Source organism: Colossoma macropomum, unplaced genomic scaffold, assembly GCF_904425465.1.
Source record: "Colossoma macropomum unplaced genomic scaffold, Colossoma_macropomum, whole genome shotgun sequence".
NCBI classification, from domain to species: Eukaryota; Metazoa; Chordata; class Actinopteri; order Characiformes; family Serrasalmidae; genus Colossoma; species Colossoma macropomum.
In genome coordinates, this window is record NW_023494810.1 from 18,517,408 (window position 1) to 18,538,538 (window position 21,131).

General features: G+C 37.9%; 1 protein-coding gene across 2 annotated transcripts in view; it reads left to right on the forward strand.

Moving 5' to 3' along the window:
• The first annotated feature begins 6,533 nt into the window (after window positions 1-6,533).
• The window catches only part of col2a1b (collagen, type II, alpha 1b), a 147,478-nt gene continuing 132,880 nt past the window's right edge, over window positions 6,534-21,131 (forward strand). Inside the window, exons 1-6 of one of the 2 annotated variants that reach the window (XM_036559043.1) lie at window positions 6,534-6,951; window positions 9,856-10,065; window positions 11,757-11,773; window positions 12,137-12,169; window positions 16,106-16,138; window positions 16,247-16,300. In XM_036559043.1, the coding sequence (XP_036414936.1) occupies window positions 6,858-6,951; window positions 9,856-10,065; window positions 11,757-11,773; window positions 12,137-12,169; window positions 16,106-16,138; window positions 16,247-16,300 (441 nt within the window). In that variant the 5' untranslated portion in view covers window positions 6,534-6,857. The remainder of the gene's footprint in view (window positions 6,952-9,855; window positions 10,066-11,756; window positions 11,774-12,136; window positions 12,170-16,105; window positions 16,139-16,246; window positions 16,301-21,131) is intronic. The other variant, XM_036559044.1, reaches the window with a different exon arrangement.

Consider the following 21,131-nt stretch of genomic DNA (forward strand, 5'->3'; position numbering starts at 1 on the left):
AGCGTCCTCAAACACACTCCAATCTGTTAATTCCATGCAGTCCTGAAGCCTTTCTTTAGCCTTGGTGGTTCACTTCTTCACAGAGCTGACTACAGGTTTGGCACACTTGAGCTTCTGCCTATAGGTTGGAAGGAGGTGGATTAGCGAGTGATCTGAGAAGCCCAGAGCAGCACGGGGAACAGAGCGATAGGCCCCCTTTAACACAGTGTAGCAGTGATCTAAAATATTACTCTCCCTGGTGGGGCAGGTAACATGCTGTCTGTATTTAGGCAGTTCGCTGGTGAGTTGCGCTCTGTTGAAGTCCCCTAAAATGATAAAAACAGAGTCTATGTGTTTGAGCTCCGCGTTGGTGATCTGGTCTGCGAGAGCGCGCAGCGCCTCATGCACGCACGCCTGGGGTGGAATATAGATTCCTACGAGTACGATAGATGAAAACTCCCTCGGACAATAAAACGGTTTGCAGTTCATAAAAAGTGTTTCCAAGTTAGGGCTGCATGTTTTCGTTAACACTGTGACATCTGTACACCAGCCTTGGTTGATGTAAAAGCAGATTCCGCCGCCTTCTTGCCCGAGAGCTCCGTGGAGGGGTCCGCTCTGTAGATGTTAAAGCCGTGGAGCTGGAGCGGGCTGTCTGGGTTCGACTCAGTGAAGCACAGCACAACACAGAGAGAAAAGTCCTTGTTTGTTCTGTTTAGTAGGGAAAGCTCGTCCAATTTATTCTCTAAGGAGCGAAGATTCGCCATGTGAATACTGGGGAGCGGTGTGCAAAGTCTGCGCTGTCAGAGTTTAACCAGCGCTCTAGCGCGCTTCCCGCGTCTGTGTGTCCGCCTGCGTCTGCGCCTGCTGTAGAGAGCAGCCGCTCCGCTCACCAAAACGTCCCAAAACAGTCAGAAAGTGAAAAGTCAGGAAAAATGCCTTGTGGCATGGACTGCCTGATGTTCAGCAGATATTCTGCGCTGTATGTGAGTGAGACTGGTTCACATACAACAGTACAAACAACCAAAAACAAACAAAACACGACGGAGCTCCCAACCAGTGTCGCCGTCTGCGGCGCTATCTTGGATCACAAAAGCCAAAAATGAACAATGATGAGTGTATTTTCTTTTTACACACACATCTATATATCTAATTATCAAATTGAATTCAAATTTTAAACGTCATAGTAACCAAAAATTTAAATGGGTTACACCTATATTAATTAATTATATTTAATAAACTAAAATATATAAACAATTATTTATAAATTACAAAACTTTGTGACTGATTGAGATATTAGAATTTTATAAGCAAGTTCACACTAGAATCCACAATGGAGGGACTGTGAAAATAATTCTCTACAGATGGATCAGCTATTAAAACCAATATCATGCTGATTATTACATTTTCTCATTTGTTGACAAATAGTATATCAGCCTCTAACAGGGTGAAAGGGAGCTAACAAAGTATGCAGAGAAGCAGACGGACTACAGTCTGTAAGTGTAGAACTACAAAGTGCTCCTATATGGTATGTGGAGCTGATAAAATGGGCAATGAGTGTAGATAAAGGGAGGTGTACTTAATGAAGTGGCTGGTCTGTATGTATGTGTGTGTGTGTGTGTGTGTTTCTCCCTGCTATGCACTGTAATGCTGGCTTTACCGCACAGATTCCCCTAACTATACTTCACATGAATGTTCATTCAGGATACTCAGGTATTTTCTTAGTTTTTTCTCTCAGTTTCTCACTCAGAACTTCTGGTCTCCCTGCTCATAAACTGTTACACTTTTTACACCAAGGATTGCTGTCTCTCCCAGGAGAAGGGTCTCTGGCTCCATTTTCAGAAATGCAGTTACAGACGTGACACAAAGGCTCATTGGTTCATCCTCAGAATTCAGTAAGAAGAAAGTCATATTTATGCAGCATTTTGAGGATCCTCTGTGTTCTTTTGAAATGAGATGGCCCTCATTACTTATGCAGCAGTGAAATAGGACCTTCAAAGGTCTCCTCATTCTGTTTGCACATTAGGCCATTCCTGAAGCATTTGGTTCTAGATTGTTGAGTTGATCAATATTGGTTAATCTTTTTCTTTCCATTAAATGTATTCATTAGTTCTCCTACAGCTCATGTTTGTTATTCATTCATGTATCATACATCATGAATATGTATAATACATATTCAAGTATCATAACACATTTTTTTTCTGCTGCTATGTTAGTTAATGTAAGTTGTTATATCAGTTAATCTTAGTTACTGTATTAGATAATTTTAATTATTATGTTAGTTCATTTGTCCATTCATTCTGTAAATGTACTTTATCTGAAGTTAACTACTGGAGAAACAATTGTTTCTTTCTCACGTTCAAAGCGCAACACATTATTTAATACAGATAATTACTATATTCATTCAAGATTTGTTCGCACATAGTTACTAAGGAGCCATATTGTAAAGTGTACTTTTTTTGTAATGAAAGGCTTGTTATTTGAAACTGTATCAACACAATTCTGCTGCAAGCAACAAGGAGAAAGCCATCACAGTAATTACAGCTGATGACTCAGGGGAGCTTTTCATGCTTCAGGGCCAGAGCGAGTTTAACTTTCCTGCTGCTTTTTTTCCTTTTTCCAAAGGGGTGATTTGGACTGGAATGTCAGTGAAGTATTTGCCATTTGTTGTAGATAGTTCACTTATTGTAGATAGTTTACTATTAAACAAGCAAACAAACAAAAACACAACCATGAGAGTGAAAGAGAAAGAAAAAAGAAAAGAAAAAAGAAAGCATTTTGACTACAGTTTCCAAAGTACTGACATGCACAATGCACTATAATACCCATAATGCAGTGCCCTTAAAACCCAACACTGTGCATGACTGTAGTAAAACTGAAAGGCAAAATCAAACATGTAAGGTTGGTAACAAAAGAATTTATTTGTTTACTGCATTGAGATCATGAGTCAGTTAAGCACAAGCCCAAGTCAAATCATGAGTCAGTTAAGCTTGCATCCAAGTCTTGTTGCGAGTCAGGTCAACATGCTGCTTAAATCCCCATCTCTGCCATCATTCATGTGCAATCTTTCCTTGTTTAATATACAACCCAGAAATGAGATTGGTTTTTATGCAATTCACTCTTTTAGCCTTCATGCATAAATTCTTCTCTAATAGTGGTTGAAGGACTTGCTTGACATGTTGCTTGTGTTCTTCTCAGCGCTGTATGTCAGTTTGTCATCAATGCACACAATTACACAGCATTTTAATATCTCAAGTACTTCATTTGTGAAGGTCTGGAACATGGAAGGTGAGTTGACCAGGTCATACAGGATAACCATGTACTCATGGAAGAAATGTTGTATATTGGACAAGCTTGCACTATTTTATTTGTGTGGTAGTGCAAATAGATATCTGTGTATGATGTTCACAAGTGCAAAGTGATTCATGCAGGTATGTGGGAAAAGAATTGTAACCCTTCCAACAGTAAAGGCAAATGTATTGAATACTGTGGCCACAAAATCAACAAAATTGACTTGCAAAAATGCAAGGAAAAAATTTTGCAGTTCTGAAAGCACCAAAGCAACAGAACCAGACACAATTACATTCCTTCTTGGGCCTAACTGTTCCTTTCGAATCTCTCATCTTGTCTGTTCCCTTTGAATCGTTTGCTGCAAAGAGGAAGCAAATAGCGCCGGTCCATAGAGTGTGAGCGTGCTTTCCATAGGCCAAACTGCTGTTGACATCTGATAATGTGCTCATGCACTTTGACCCCAACTTACCTCTTAATTTTGCCTGTGATGTGTCTCATTATGGAATTGGTATTATCCCACAAATATGTTCACAGGGAAAGCATACAACAGCATGGAAATGCAGATGGACTTCCTCTGAATTCTCCATCTCCAGAAGACTCAGCTGAGGCAGCTGACATGTTCCAAAGGGCTGAGGTGAGGCTATCTCCTGTTACAAGCGATGAGATCAGGCTGTAAACTTGCAGGGATGGCCAATCAATGGTGACACATCACTGTTAGCATTTTCCTCTCAATGTGATCAGCTTTCTGTGAGCCAAAGCTGTGTACTGTGGTAAACAAGAGTTGTAGTACCTCCAAAGTTACACTCTAAGGTGCTTTATGTACTGCATGAAGGGCACTTAGCAGTGGTGAAAACGAAGAGTCTCGCCCATACTTATGTGTGGATGCCTGGTATTGATGGGCGACTAGAATACTTTGCCAGATCATGCATGGGTTGCCAGCTGTCAGTAAAAGCTTTTGGCACCTGAAGAGTAATCCAGTCACTGGAATCGCCTCTTAGATAAAAAGAAACCAATGCGTCTCCCGACGCACAGCCAGAGTTCACCAGCTGTACTGTATTGTATGGGCATTGTGAGGCGTATTGTAAGATACTTATATTCACTAACTCTTTCAATATTACTCTTTTTACTCTAATTACTCTTTTAGATCCCTTCAGAGATGTAATATTAAAAGTGTTAAAATCAATGTTAGATACTCTGGAAAACAGCATCAATATATTTTTCTCTACATTTAAGACAAGTTTATGATTGTAAAAGACTCATTGTAAAGCATTAAAAGAATGCTGCTGTTTTTTCCACTCGAACACCAATACAGTTAGCCGAGCAGTACAGAATGGTGTCATCAGCATATAAATGTCCTTTTCACGTTCAATAATTGAGGCAGCGATGTCATTAATGTAGATATTATATAATACTGGTCCACGGATCAATCCTTGAGGGACCCCCTTTGTTACTGGTAGTATTTCTGATGTACTTTGTCCCAGGGCTACACATTGCTGTCTATCAGATAGATAATTTCTAATCAAGTTGGTAGCACTGTGGTCAAAATCAATATTTTGTCTTTGATTCTTCAGACAGCACTGCTTTAAAAACCAATATGTTTTTGTGAGGGACATTACCTTATGAGCTCAGCATACTTTGACAAACCATTGTCAGTAAACACTGTTTGTGACTGCATCCTCAAATGCAAGTTAAGGCTGTACTATGCACAGTGGAAACCATGTCTTTATTGTTCATGGAAATAATGAACACTGTGTTCTCTGGGCCAAAGAGGAAATGGACCATCCAGATTGCATAAAGTTCAAAAGCCAGCATCTGTAATAATATGAGGGGTGGGCATTAGTGGGTAACTTGCACATCTGTGAAAGCACCATTAACACCGAACACATTTTGTAGCAACCTATGCTGCCTTTTTCAAAGACACCCATGCTTATTTCAACATGATGACACCAAGTCACATTGCATATGCTACAACTGCAATTGCTGTGCAGTCAGAGAGTGTGGATGCTAATCTGGTCTTTCCAGAGTGCATACCTCTCTCCCATTGAAAACATTTTATTAAGCTTAAAATATGACAACAAACACCTTGTATGGTTGCACAGCTGTAGACTTGTAATAGACAAATAGCAAAAAAATCACTGTTCAAAACTGGATTAATTGGTGTCTTCAGTCTCCAATTAATAAGTGTTGTTAAAATTAAAGGTGATGTAACACAGTTGTAAACATGCTCCTATCCCAACTTTTTTGGATCGTGTTGCAGGACTCAAATTTGAAACTGAAGTTTTTGTACTGTTTTCAATCAATTCAGGTCAAACAGAACTTACTAATCAATTCTTTATGCTTTTATTAACATTATACATACACAATGTTTTTTTTAAAAACAGGTACTTGGGATACGGCATGGTGTGTTTTTAACGGTGTGAAAATTAAAACTCACTCAGGGATCAGATAATAAGTTACTCAGCCTATGGAAAAGATGGCCAGATCAGTATGGCACAGAAAGTGTCAGCCCAAACTAAGTCTAAATTTCATTTGCTGTTACCCCGTCATTCAGTCCGGTGGTTGGCATGTAACTAAAATAAAAAAAAAAAGACAGAGGGCACTGCAAGATGACCACCCCTGTAACTATTACCCTTTTAAACATCAACCATTTAACCATCACAATTATTAATGCATAAAAGGACCAAACACCAAAATAGAATAACAGAACTTCACCACTTACTCAAAAACACACACACATCCTCTAAACTGCTTATCCTTCTGGGTCGCAATGGGGTGCTGAAGCCTATCCCAGCTGTCATTGGGCGGAAGGCAGGATACACCCTGGACAGGTTGCCAGTCCATCGCAGGGCTACTCAAAAACAAAACAAACAAACAAACAAACAAACAAACAAAAAACTCGCAGTGCACATTTTAGTGTCATCTCCCCCTGTAACAATGTCAAGTTTCCCAAAATGTGAGGTGGGATTAGGTGTATAATTATTTGGTTTGTGACATGGTGGAAAATATTGTTGCATGGTTTACATTTCATATTTCACATTTAGTTAAGGAGTGCTGCTCCTTACTTACCCACCAAATATTTTGTTCTACTTCTGTAAGTTTGCTTCTGCCTATGATTTATGAAAAATGTAAACATACATGCAGAGGAAAAGGGTTATATGTAGATATACATGCAAATCAGTCATAAAAGGCAAGAACTAAATTCAACTAAATCCCCGGAAAAGTACTGGGGCAGTCAAACATCTCACGTCGCGCTTTGTAGGTGGAGTGCAGGAGAACGGTAGTTGAAGACAGGATGGGAGGGCGATAGGATTCATATTTCAGAGATACAGGGGGTAAGGGGTCGGCCTGTTACTTGAGAATATACGAAGATCCATAGAATGTTCAGTTGTGGGTTCATAAAATTACGGTGGCGGTGTCTGGCCTGTAGTGGTCCGTGCCGAGGTGCTGCAAAGGGCTAGGAAGCTACGGCTAGATTTCCTAACAGTTCTACAAGATCCCGCTGGAAAACTTACAAGAAACAGAGGACTGCGTCTGCTCCATTTGTGCTGCCTTCTGATCTCTTAAAAGCCCCCCATGTCGGATATTTAGACATGTTAGGCTTTCTGAGATCGAGGATCGTACTGTTATGTGTGGCAACATATATTGTGCACTTAGCGGTTGTCAGATGTCAAGAAGAGGATGACCGTAAGTTTGCTGCTTACTCTTGCTCTCTTTTATATTCGTTGTCACAGTATATTAGCTGAAAATACATGACTGAACCAAGTGTTTTAATTTCTGTATTGGTGCAAAGGCCCTTTTCTCTTGATTTTAACCGCTAATCCACGATTCTTTACAAAACCGTTTCTGTTTTATTTTTTAGGCCCAGGCCGTTCAAACGACAATTTACGTACCGGACGTTTAAAGTATACGTTAATAGTTGTATGCTAACTGAATTAAAGTTTCATTAAAGTTTTATATTTTAAGATCATTGGGTAAAAATAGTCAAAAACAACTTCTTGTACATTTGCGATTTGCTAGGAAGGAGACGCAGGGTGTTCTTTGCTTTTTTAAGTAGAAGCGTTCTGATCAGAGCAGAGCGTCTTTTTTGTTTAGGTACAGATGTATTCTTATCGACTGTAAGGCTTTGAGGTTGGTCTATAAGACAATTTTTACTTTGGAAGGCATAATTTAGTGGGGGTGGGGAAAGGGGGTGTTCAGGGGATAGAAATTCCATGCCACATAGGTGGCTCATGAATCTCATCTGCACTTTAGCTGGACACCTGTGGGTGCACTATAAATTCCAAGAATGTCTTCTTTCCTCCTCCTCCTACTCTTCTTTTTCTTCCTCTTCTTCTTCTGCTCTCTCTCTCTCTCTCTGTCTTTCTCTGCTTCTCTTTATGTGTATTTTTTAGTTTGTTTTATTTAGTGCTGATAGAAGTGCATATTATAGAGCTGAAGAAAAGAGAAAACGATTAGGCACAAAGACATTTGATGAAAAGCATTAACATTCTTGCAGTGAAAGACTACTGGGGCAAATCTAGGCTTGTTATAGCAGATGGAGGATGCCCACAGAAATTGTCACAATAAGAAAAAATATACTGAAGCCATAAATACACTTTATGGAAAGCTTGTGTTAGTTTCGAAATAAAAATTATGCCGATTTTTAATCTGATAATTTTAGGATAGAATATAAAGAATTCTCTTAAAAGTCCTTTACATTATTGTTCAAGTTTCAAAGAAAGTCCAAAGAGAAAGTCCAGAGAGAAAGTCACTAGAAAAAATGTTCTAAAAAGGGAAAATTATTATTTTGTTCAGAAAGACATTCTTTCTTGATGTTTGTATCTTGATTTCAGAATTAATCATTTTAGTGTGACTTTTGAAATGGAACCCCAAAATGTGTGTGTGTGTGTGTGTGTTGGCTGGGGTTCGGTGTGGGGGCTAAAGGGGGATGGGGAGAGGGAGCTCAGATTACCATTGCAGAAAGGCCAATGGATATAATGCAAGTCATTCTTTCCTAAGAGCTACTGGGGGAAATATTTCAGGCGTGCTAAGAAATCCCAAAAAGGCAGGAGTTAACCTGCCAAGTATCAGTTATGGCTAGCAGGCTCAAAAGGCAGTGTAACCATTTGCATCAAGAAATGGGTATCGTAAGCAGACAGGAATTGTACATTTTAATCATAATAACATTTTAGAAGAGACTGAGCAGAGAAAGATAGACTTCTCAGCTACCTGCCACAATGCAGAAAGAAACCTTGAAATCTCAAACACCTGTGTTCAGTTAGGAGTTTTTCAACTTCAGTTTCCTCCTCAACCAAAAAGCATTAAAAACCAGACTGTTGGGAATGTCTTGCCACTGGTCAGCACTTTCTTAAAACAAAGAATATATGAAAATATGAAGTGTTGTGGTGTATTTTCACATATTAGTGCAGTGACTTTAGCAGGTACATTGAATGATGTATACCTTATTAAATTTTCTGCTTTATTGGAAAGTCTAAAGCTAGGTGAATGAAAGCTATTCTCCCTTCATTACTATATATAAACTGGCATATTAAACACTAGTGGCTTCCAATGCCATATATTTAGACTTGGCAAAAACATGTGAATTACCCAGTCGTTAGCCTCCAGAAAGACTTCATTCATGGCAGCTGGGGTCCACAAGGTACCTAGAATTTACCAGACAAACTCTTGTATGTGATCAATTAATATGTACTGAAACTGAAGTCTCTCCTAAAAGCAAGTATAATCATGTTGGTTTTTCCCTAGTAAAACTGCCAGTTGACACTACCTAACTGAATTTTCACAATTTATTCCCCTGCTGCACTGTTCTACCAAATACCTAATTGAAAAGCATGGTTGCTAGCTAAATACTAAATTTGTAGCAATTACAAAGAGGGGCCAGGAAATAAGGGAGATTTTAGGGTTAGGGTGTAATCCACCAATTTGCATTTTCAGTTATATCACAGAAGAGATTACTATTCCAGAAAGAAAGTCTTACCACGTATAATGTGGACTTTTTGATTTAACACACAAAGAACATATAATGTAGAAGAGTTCCTTTGATTAATAGAATAAAACTACACATGTTGATCTTTGAACTAAGCTTATGAGTTTAAAAACTAATAATTTTTTTGATGGTAAAAAAAATTATACAACAAAATAAAGATAAGGAGTGAACAAAAGCATTACTGTTAATTAAAGTAAGTATGCAGGACTGTTGGATTACGCTTGCAGTATTGTTGTGATCGAGATTCTTCTCTATCAAATTAGATTTTAAATGGACCCGTTTGTAAATTTTTGGCTGCCATCTTGTGGTGTAAATTTGAAATGTATTTTTCTTCAGATTCAGTAAAATCTAACTAATGGGTTGTTATTTACTATTTTCTTCTATCTGGATATTTGGATTTCCATTCTGTTCCAAAAGTTAACAAAGAATATACTGCTGCAACACTTTTTAAATTTACCTTATTAAAAAAATTAATTCAAATAAATAAATAAAAAACACTTTTATCTATACCTGTAATAAAGCTTTGTTTTCACCTGTTTGTGACATATTTCTTTCTTTTTGCACTATTCTTTTCTTTTTCCATATGTCATGAATGCCACAAACAGAGGATCCAGGTAGCTGTACGCAAGATGGTCAGCGCTATAGTGATAAGGATGTGTGGAAACCTGAGCCATGTCGCATTTGTGTGTGTGACACTGGCACAGTCCTCTGCGATGAGATAATCTGCGAGGAGCTCAGAGACTGCCCCAAACCAGAGATTCCATTTGGAGAGTGTTGCCCCATCTGTGCTGCTGACCAACCTGCTCCTAGTGGTTGTAATTTATTTATTTCACACTTACATAAATAAATTACATTGTCATTCATGTTGTTGATATTGGGTTAGAAAGCTCCAGTAATATGAACATAATGCTTCCTCTTACTTTCTTTTTATGTAGAAATTTACTGGTGCTTTTTTCCTCACAGTTCAACAAATGAAAACAAGACAAAAAATAACAAAGGCACTTCTCCATTTTGTAAAATGCTGCCTTGATATTTTTTCCATAACACTGCTTCACTTTGGCTTCTTTTGTTTTGATACCATTCCAGTTCCTGTATCATGGCCACATGTGGAAACCATTATGGAAAAGCACACTTCAAAAGGCATAGCCTAGCATTTTACCCGCAGTCTCAGAGCACAGTTCTACAACTTCATCTAATGGACAGCCATGACATTCCACAGTTTTTTACAGCAGTTCTGGCATCATTAGGATATGGAATTCAACTTCTTACTTTCTTGCTTTATAAGAAGACCACATTACCATTAGATTTGATTTATGACATGAGAATATTTTTTGTTTCTTAAAAAGTTTGAGAGAAAATAAGTTCAGTGATGTTTGTATCACTATAATCAAGCACATGGCATTGTTCTCACTGCAATCAAATCAGATTCATATATCAGAATAATAAACTTGGCAATATTTAAGAGGAATTTTCAAAAACAGCCAACCAGTCTAGGGCTAGTTCAAAATTGAGCTACAATGATGATATCACACTATCATATGCCTCATGAGTTTTTTTTTGGAAAGAAAAGAAACAGCATAAATCACAGTACTGTTATCTCCTAGCTACTTCAGAAAACTGTGTGGTTTAAATAAAGCAGGGTCCACGCAGCCTTCTTGAGAGACAGGCAGTGGATTGATGGAAAGTGGAGGAAGCAGTGCTTGGAATGTCTGCCCCCAGCATAATACCCAAGGTTTCAGAGGTGCAAATCTCAGTACTGCACAAAGAGCTAGCTGCAAACATTGTTAATCATTTACAACCAACAGGACAGCTCCTGAAATGCTCCAGGGCTGCTTTGGAGTGATTGATCCATTTCTCTCCAATCTTCTTGGTTGTTGTCAGTGTGCATGGGTCCAAAGTGTCAGTGGTTCAAGCAAACCTTTACAGTTTACTCCGAACAAACTATCTAAATTTACGTTCATTTTTTACCCCTCTTCAGACTGAACTGGGTAGGTGTATTCTTCATGCCTAACATCAGTGAGAGGTGAAAATGTAAGCTAAAAAGATATTAAACAAAAAATAAAAGAAAATATCACAGTTAAGGTTATCTTAACTACATGGCATTCTTTCAAAATTGCTTGCTCTCACCTTAGTGTTTTTTGTAAATTAATGGTTTATGTTGTGCATGATTATGCTCTATGAAAAGGAAATAACAAGCCATTTTAGGTCATAATAATAGTTACAAAAGTAAGCATACTAGTCTAGATCTCTAGCTAGTCTTACATCAGTATAATTCAGTTGTTAAAAAACATGCAAGCCATTCAGTTTTACGCTTGATTATGAAATTATTACAAAATTAATATTTAAAGTGTAAAAAAAAATAATCCAACCTTTTTGGATTGATTGGGGTGTTTATTCAAATATTGAAATAGATGTCCTGATAGGAAAATGCTGCAACATAGATGTTTTGGGCTCTGTCTAACAATTTTTTTTTCATCTTCTTTTTTCTTCTGCATGAAAACCACAGGGGCACCAGGTGCTAAGGTGAGCCCATGCTGATTTATTGTGTCTGTGCTAAGGTTTAGAGCGTTGTGGTGCTGCAGGCTATGATTAACGCTTAAGCTCATTTTACCTTACGACCTTTCATCATGGTGGGAGAGCTGTATGATATGTTGTGTCTAAGATAATAGTCATGCAACTGTATGATGATAAACAATGATATTGTGATTTTACAACGGGTACATTTTGGTAGGTAAAGTGTTAATGGGCAAAACTAAGTTTAAAGCGTTTAGATAAATGGATGAAAAGAAGACTAGCTTGTAACCTATAGCACCAATAGAAATGTAATGCAAATTCTGTCTTCTTTTTTGAAATCATGACTTCTGGTCCCTGTGTCTTTTTCAACAGGGACAGAAGGGTGAGCCAGGAGACATCACAGATGTGAGTTTTGTAGAGTTCCTATTGTGGTTGATGTGCATTTCAAGCCTTGTTAATTGTAATTCATCTTCTGTTAACTGCAAAATTCTGAGAAAGTTCTGCCTCGCTTAGTTATTGTTGCTACATCCATCAAACTTCAGTGAAAGGTACTGATAGCATCCATAACATTTGTGCTAAGAGAATAAGAAGTTAAGTAACATAAAATATCATTTAGAACACAATTTAGAACACAGATGTGTGCATTTGAAACATTTTTCATTCAAAAATAAACTGGCTTAACAAGATGTTTAGTGCAGGCATACATATTTACATATAAACCAAACTAGAGAAATTGTTTAGTCACTCAACATTAAAGCAGTAGATTTTCATATCTAATATAATGGAGATTTTAAGCTACTCCATCAGATGAGCTGACGTCAAAGCTTAAACTGTAGCAGAGAATTTACCGTATATATGATCTTTGACTGGAGCTAGACAGAACAATGCTAGATGGTGAGGAAAAACACTTTGCCTTACATTTAAGGTCTTTTAGCACAGTTTAATACTGTACAAAGAATTATTAGACATCATATTAAATTGATTTCAAGCAAAAACAGTATAAAAACTATCTTACTTTAGTGCTAGCATTAGTCTGTCTGTTTATAGTTTTGACATTGACCTAAACTTTTTATAGCAACAGCAGCACTCTTGAGATGATTATGATAGCTTGTGTCAGGCATTTTTTTTCTCAGAAACAACTTTCAACCATTTATTAATCCAGTAATTCTGTATAATTGACTGCCACTATCATTCTCACTGCAGGTTGGTTCTAAAGAGTTCTGTTGATATTTTTCCTCTGCTTGATGGAGGAAGGAATGTTTAGAAATTATTTCCTGAGAAGCATGTCAGTCATAATTTTGCAAACAGTCAATTGTGTTGTATAATCTTAATAACAATGAGTAATCATTTTATGTTACACATTAGCATCATATAATTTACATAATTTCTTGATAAGACTGTTCGCTATGTACTGCACAATAGTATGTCTGTATGCATTTAAGAAATTTCGTGATGGAATAGTTAGCTAAAGTGTATTTAACTGGTCTCATGTTTTGTACCTCAAGAATCAAACTTAATAAATCTCAATAATGGACAAACAAACATATTTCTGAGCAAATATGCCAAATTTGTAAGCAACTCAACACCTAAACAGATAACACAACATTTCAAGAAAGAAATCTGTTAACATCATTGCCTTTATGGTGGCTGGGATGTTATAATACCAACCTGCGCAAAAGCTCCTGACATTCTCACACCTGCTGCACGATGCTTTTGGAAGGCCCTGATGTGTTCAGGATCCACAATGTGCTGGGCTGAGACCCAGCATCACTCTTCCGGACCATACCCCACCCAGTATACCTAGCACTGGGTACCACCCAGCACCATACAAGAGTCTGTAATGCTGCAACCAGGGGAACCCAAAGATCAGCTGCAACTTGGGGGCTTGGGTGAGCAGAAGTGAAATCTGCTCTATGTGTTGACTTAGTTGTAAGATGAGGGGTCAGGTCTGCTGGTTGACCGGCCCTGACCAAAGAGGGTGACCGTTGATGGCTGAAATGAGTATAGGGAACTCAAGATTCACTAGTGGCAGATTTTAGGTCTTGGCCAAGGTGGCATCGATAAAATTGCCTGCTGCCCAGGAGTCAATAAAGACCTGGAGCTGTTTCTCATGCTGTTACCCCCAGAAGAGGGTAGCAGTTAAAAAAAGCCTGGTCTGGGTCCATCATACGTCTGTCTTCCTGCAATGGGCCTTGGCTTTTCCCTTAAGTTCGGGGCCTTCAGGTTGGAAGTGGCTGGCTGACCAGCAAGAAACGGCACTTGCCTTCCCATATGTCACGTTCTTGCCAGGAACGACTGGTATGCCCCAATGACATGGGCTGCTTGGCTTGCTCAGAAGGAATGGGAAATGATAGAGGACCCACAGGAGTTGAGGATAGGACACTGTGTCTGAGATGCATGGTCTTGCATTCCATACAGTGCTCCTCTAGTCAGTTATCCAGCTTAAGGGCCTATTAACTGAGCATCTCAAGGTAAGAGGCAGCTTCTTGAGTGGCCAGCTCATCTTTAACTTCGTCACTCAGGCCTCGCCGAAAGAGCAGCCGTTGTTGCCCCCACATTTCATCTTTTTTCTGCATAGTCTGCCACTTAACACTTGCCCTGCCATATATGAAGGAGGCGAAGACCACCCACCCTTCCACAGACTGGATGATTGAATATACAGCCATAAACTGGAGGAGCATGTGGCAGGCTCGTTCTCCCAGACAGAGGTGGCCCAGGTCAGGGTTCAGCCTGTGAGTAGTGAGATATTGTGAGTTTTAATAATAAAACACAATTTTTCCAACTTGGCTTCTTTTCTTAATACTATGCTGAGAGCTTAGGGAGTCCAAAGACACTGAACTCGAGAGAGCAGTATAAGTTGTTACTGGCTAGGCCAAGAGACACATGCACATGGCAGCATTAATCCAAGACTGAGTGGAGAGCTGACTGTGAGCTGTCCTGAATTAGAGTGCATCACAGCTGAAAACAGTCAGCCCTAGTCAGTCAGTTGCAGCTCTCTTCCTCCCACTGGTGGCCAGGGATGACCTAGCAGGAGACTGGGACAATCAACCAAATCAATTAACCAAATTTAGTTTATTATTGGGATCAATTAAACTAGACGCAGCTAAGCTTGATTACTGCTGGTCTTGTTGAATCTGAATATTTACTTGAACATAAATAAACCCTTTCTTGCAATGTGACATACACTAGGAGGTCTAAACAAGCAGCACACTATGCCACAATTAAAAGAAATTGTGGAAAACCTGATGAATTACGTTATTGGAATATATTATTCTGGTAAGGAATACAAAGCCATTTAAAGGCTTGGTGAATCAACAGTGAGAAACAACAGCGAGAGCCATTGTCTCCAAATGGAAAAAACATGGAACAGTGGTGAATTTTCCCAGAAGTGTCCAGCCTACCCAAATTTCTCCAAGAGCACAGCAATGACAAAAGAACTGTGATGTACATTTAAGGAACTGCAGGCCTCAAATAAGGTCAGCATTCATGATTCATTAGTCAAACATGGTGGTGGTAATGTGATTGTGTGGGGTTGCTTTGCTGCTTGAGGGTCTGGACCAGTTATCTGGTCATCAGCCTGTGATCTGAAGCTCAAGCATAATTTGGTTCTGTAGCAAGGCAATGAACTGAAGCACAAGACCAAGTCTACCTCTAAATGGCTCAAAAGAAAGAAGATTAAGGTTTTGGAGGGACCTAGACAAAGTCCTGACTTGAACCCAACTGAGATGCTATGGCAGGACTGTAAACGGGCAGTTAATGCCAAATCCAGTGTGAGGCAATTAAAGCAATTCTACAAAGAGGAATGGGCCAAAATTCCTCCACAGCAATGTGAAAGACTGGTCTCCAGTTATAGGAATATAACTCCAGTTATTTATCTTTGGTTGCAGTTGTTGCTGCTAAAGTGGTTATTAAGTTAAGTTAACCAGTTATTAAGTTTATGGAGATGTTTACTTTTTCACATGAGTGATATGGTGTTGCAAAAAGTTTTTCCTTTTTGCAGCAAAGGAGCTAGGAGCACTCTTTGTAACAAAGATGCCCAACACATTTTACCTTAGCTTTCAGAATTCTACAGATCTCCACTGTCCTGTCCATTGTTTTGCATGAGTTGTTATTATTAACAATCTCTAATATTTCTACACTGCAAAATCCTGATTACTTATAAAGTCCAGAAATAATAACATTGTCCAACGGCATTTGTACTGTGATACCCTTGGACAGCCAGACTAAGTTCACCGTTTGTTTCTGTGTTAGTTAGCTTTCATTATCATTGCAGAGGTGGGATATTTGACCTTCAATGTCTGACAGTGATATCCCATGACTTCTGTCTATATTTCTTCATAGGTCATCGGACCTAGAGGATCACCTGGTCCAATGGTAGGTATTAACTGAGAGATTCTGTATTATTACTGCTGTTTACAATACCTGCAGAATTTTTACTTAACAATTACTGGTACCCATTATTGTTCTCCCTTCCTCAAACAGGGACCCCCTGGAGAACAAGGACCACGTGGACAGCGAGGAGAGAAAGGAGAGAAGGTGAGTCTTAGACTCAAGGAGCGTAGACGGAGTGATTGATTTTTGGCCTGGCAAAGATAAAAATAAAAGGGTGGTTAAAGACATTCTTTTGTGTACATATTAGGGATAAAAAATAGAATAATAAAAATAAACAATTTATTCAGTGCAATTATTGTCAGAAATAAATTTAAACACAAAACTGAGTTGATGTTTTTTATTCATGAGGAAATATGTAGGTTATATATTTAAATCAAGTAAATAAAATGCATAAACTTTTTTTCAGCACTGCATCACATGTAAGTTAATATTTTAATACATAAAAGTTAATAATTTAGACTGCTCTGGCTACAGTTTACTCATGAGTCTAATAATAATGTCATTATTTGATATAATGTTATGGCTTTATTACAAACGTTTCCACATTTGCCTCAGATAGAATCACAGAACACATACATGTACTTAGTAAAAGTAATTGGTTAACACGACAAATGGTAGTATCTGACTAATTTAGTTTGACTGTTAACACATCTTGTCTTAGCCTCACAGAGAAATACTACTGAAGGGACATGCAGTGGAAATAAGGGTACTGGGCAAATGATAAAGGTGGTCATAATTCTGTGTAGATAAACAACATAACATTCTTGACCAGTTAAGCACATTTTTATAGTTTTTGCCACTGAACAACTGAAAGTCATTTTGTTCTGTGAAGAACATTGTCAATTTTGTTTCTTATCAATTTTACTGATGAACAGCACCTATGATATGCATTCAAAGTTTCAGTCATGTGATCCGCATAGAGCGCAACATATCCTCACACACACAATCTAAGCTGCTTATCCTTCTGAATCTAGCACTCCCCTCTCCAGCAGTGGGGTGAGTGCTGGAGAGGAGGGTGCTGGAGCCTATCCCAGTGGTCTTTGGCAGAAGGAAGGAAACACCCTGGATACATCGACGGTCCATCGCAGGGCAGACATACAGACACATACAATCACACACATTTAGCATGTTCAATTAGCCTGACTGCATGTGAGGAAACAGCGCTACCCATTGTTCCTCTGTGCCACCCCAGCATAACATATATGTAACGAAATCAAAATACTATATTAATGTAGAAATGTATTTAGGTGCTTTTAACTATGTTGTCCTAGTGTAGAAAACTAATGTCTGCTTTCTCATTAAGCAAAATGTACAAGACAAATTTTAAGGTTTTGACTAGCATTCACTCATCTGTTTGCTCAGAAAAGTATCCTGTCCCAGCAAGATACACTAATTATTGAGTGCAGTACAATCAGGTGCTTACAACTGATTGCTAACTTCCCTCTTAGTAGATTTTTACTGTAACTGTTTACACAGTGTAGATAGAAGTTTTCTCTGTTAACTGCTTCATTGATGGTGGCTGACTGTCTCACTTTGTTTAACCAGAAGTCTTTGCCCCTGGCTATACCCTGGTCTCTACCTTCTCAAAAGAGAAGGATTAAAGCAGTTCACATCTTTCCAATGAGTTTACAGTGGGCACCATACAAATTAGCACATTAGTCTTAATTGCACCATAGTAACTTAAATGTTAAGCATTTCTACCACGGTAAACTCCTTTAAGTGAAAGTGGCGTTAAGAAAATAGGTAAGGGGCTATAAGAAAATAATATGTATTTGAATCAATTGTGCTTAACTTCTTCAACACATATGTTGGTCAGCTACAAAATTAAATGGAGAGGTATATAAGAGTCTGTTTACAGCTTGCATTAACATGTGTTCATCATACTTTGGCTGGATTCTATTTACACTTTTCACTAAAATGAGTCCCCATTGTGCCCAGATGAGATCCCATTTTACTTACCCTGCTTAAAAAGCACTTCAACACAAGTGCCGCTTCCATTTATCTTTTGTTTGCTTTTTTGCCCAATTCAAAATGAATCAACAAGCTTGGCTTGGACACTTCTAGTGGCTCATAGTACAAGAAGGCACTGGGTTGGGGTGCCTTAACTCCTGCCTTACGTATCCTCCATGTAGCACTTAATATGTAATAATTTCCCAATTTTGTAATAATCCCAGAAATGTAAAAAAATTCTACACTTAATTTAGTAAAAAATGTAATTAAACTCAATAATGTAATAAAATTCCTAATAAAGCAATACTACGTCTTAACCGTTATTTCTATATAATTTTTTACCAATAATGTAATATCTTATATTATTGGGAATTTGTTTCATTTTTAAGTTAATTGTTTGTAATACTATATTACATTATTGCAAATATGGGTGACACTTTGAGGGGTCCTTTTAGATGAAAGAAATGCTCAGCAGACTCTCAGTAGCATATCAACAATATATCAATGATGTAGCAGCAGTGCATACATCTAAATACATTCAATAGATTATCAAAGTGTTACCATAATATTTTTAATTTAGTCATTTGTAATACCTTATTACATTATTGGGAATGTATTATATTTGTAAGTTGACTTTTTGACTGATAATGTAACACCATGTTTGTTTTCAATCCACATTTTACAGTTTATGCATTAAACTTGAGAATATTGTCACTGCACCTTCAGCAAGTACCAAAGTTAGAGTATTCTGTATCTTCCTAAATATTCTGCACTTTAATACAGCTTAACCTTACTAACCCTGCATGCACACTGCCAGCAACAAAAAAACTGAGGCAGTCAGAAGTCACTGTATTTCAATGAGAGGCAGAAATGCTATTATTAATGCTTTGTAAGACAGATGTAGATCGGTCATGATCAAGTATTAACAAAGTGAGTTTATTTATTTAGCATGTTAAGCATTTCTGGTCAGCTGAAGTATTGAAATGAAAAGTTCAAATTCCAAACCCCATTGCTGGAAGAGTTGGGACATGTGGTAAAATGTCAGAAAAACAAGAATCTGTGATTTGTTAATTCTCTTGAACCTTTAACATTTCACAAAACTGACAAAAGTACAAATAAATGACTGTTAATGTTTTGGCCGACCAACTTTTTTACATTATTATGTAAATATATTTAAGTATAAATACATTTTGAACTTGATGCCTGCAACACACACAAAAAAGTTGGGAGATACTTTGAAAAATTTTAAAAATTTTAAAAATTTATAGAATATTCAAGTTACACAGTTTTGAAACATTCCACAATAAGCAGGTAAATTGGTAACACATGAGGGAATCATTTTTGGTTTTGAAAGGGTGATCCACCAAAGGCTCGGTCATTGCAAGCAAAGTTAGACCATGGCTCGCCACTTTTGATAAACTTTGTAAGAGAAGTGTTAAAAAGTTCAAAAAGAATATTTCTTAATGCAAAATTGCAAAGAGTCTTTCGTTAACTACTGAACATAATATTGTGAAAAGATTCAGGGAATCTGGAGTAGGGCAAGGCCAGAAACCACTGTTCAATGTGTGTGACATTTAAGCCCTCAGACGGCATCGCATGAGAAACCATCATGGTGCCGTGTTAAATATAGCCACATGGGCTAGGGAGTACTTCAGAAACTGTTATCACTTAACACAATGACACAGTGACAGTCTGCCACTGCATCAAGAAATGCAACTTGAAACACTATTTCACTAGGAGATATATATCAATTTCATGCTGAAACACCGCCGAGTTCTTTAGGCCAAAGCTCATCTCAGAGGGTTCAAAGACAGTGTCAAAAATTTGTCAAAGACAATGTTTGCTGAGGTCAGATGAGTACACTTTTCAACATGTTTTTAGGAGTTCTCAGTGCAAAAAACGAGAGGGACCGCCCAGACTTTTATCAATGAAAAGTGCAAAAGACCATGGTATGAGGGTGCATCAGTGCCCACGGCATGAGTGACCTGCATATGCGTGAAGGGACCATTGATGCGGAGGCATAGATTGGGATTTTAGAAAGTCATATGCTGCCTACAAGACACCTCCAGGCCTCATTCTGCACATGCTATGACAGCATGGCTTCGTAGACACAAAGTGCATTTGCTTGAATGGCCTGCCTGCAGTTCAGATCTGTCTCCTACTGAAAATGTATGGTGCATCATTAAGAAGAGAATCAGACAACAATGACCATGGACTATTGAGCAGCTGAAGTCTTGTATCAAGCAAGAATGGGCAAAAATTTCACTTGTGAAACTGCAACAACTAGCATCCACAGTTCCCAAATGATTAAAAAGCGTACTTGAAAAGTGATGTAACATGGTGTACCCTCTGTCCCAATTTTTTAAAGTTGATATTTACAAACTATAAGTTGGTCAGTGAATACGTGGAAATATTTTCTTTGGAGAATTAAAAAATTTTAGATTTTTGTTTTAATTGCATTTTACAAAAAACCCAACTTTTCCAGAAATGAGGTTTGTAAATAAAATCTGTTCCAAGAATGTTCACTCATTCTCATATGGCTATTTTTTCACCTACCAGTGCAGAATTTAAATGCATAGCCTTGCAAATGTTGTTTTAATAATTAATAGTGAAATCACTATCATTGGCCATGCTTGAAAATGTAAAGCATAGGCTCTTTTTAAAATTTAAGATATGAAGTGTATGCAACTGGTGTACTGTTATCAGAAAAAATGATTTAAACTTAGCTTAATAGAGTATTGCAATGTATCCGACCAAAACATTTCTCTCAGTAATCAGTGAGGGCACTGGTGATAGACTTCTAATACTGTTATGATACAGAACACTTCAATATTGATTGTGTGTACATCAAAATGATGGCACAGACAAGACATGGTACAGTTGACTAATACTTTAATAGCAGCATATGAACACTAATTTATTAGGCTTTCTTTCTCAGCTTCAGCTTTAGACTGGAAATAAATTTAGTGTTAGATCATCAGAAAGAAACACTACAGTATCCATTTGAATAAAAAAAACATGAATA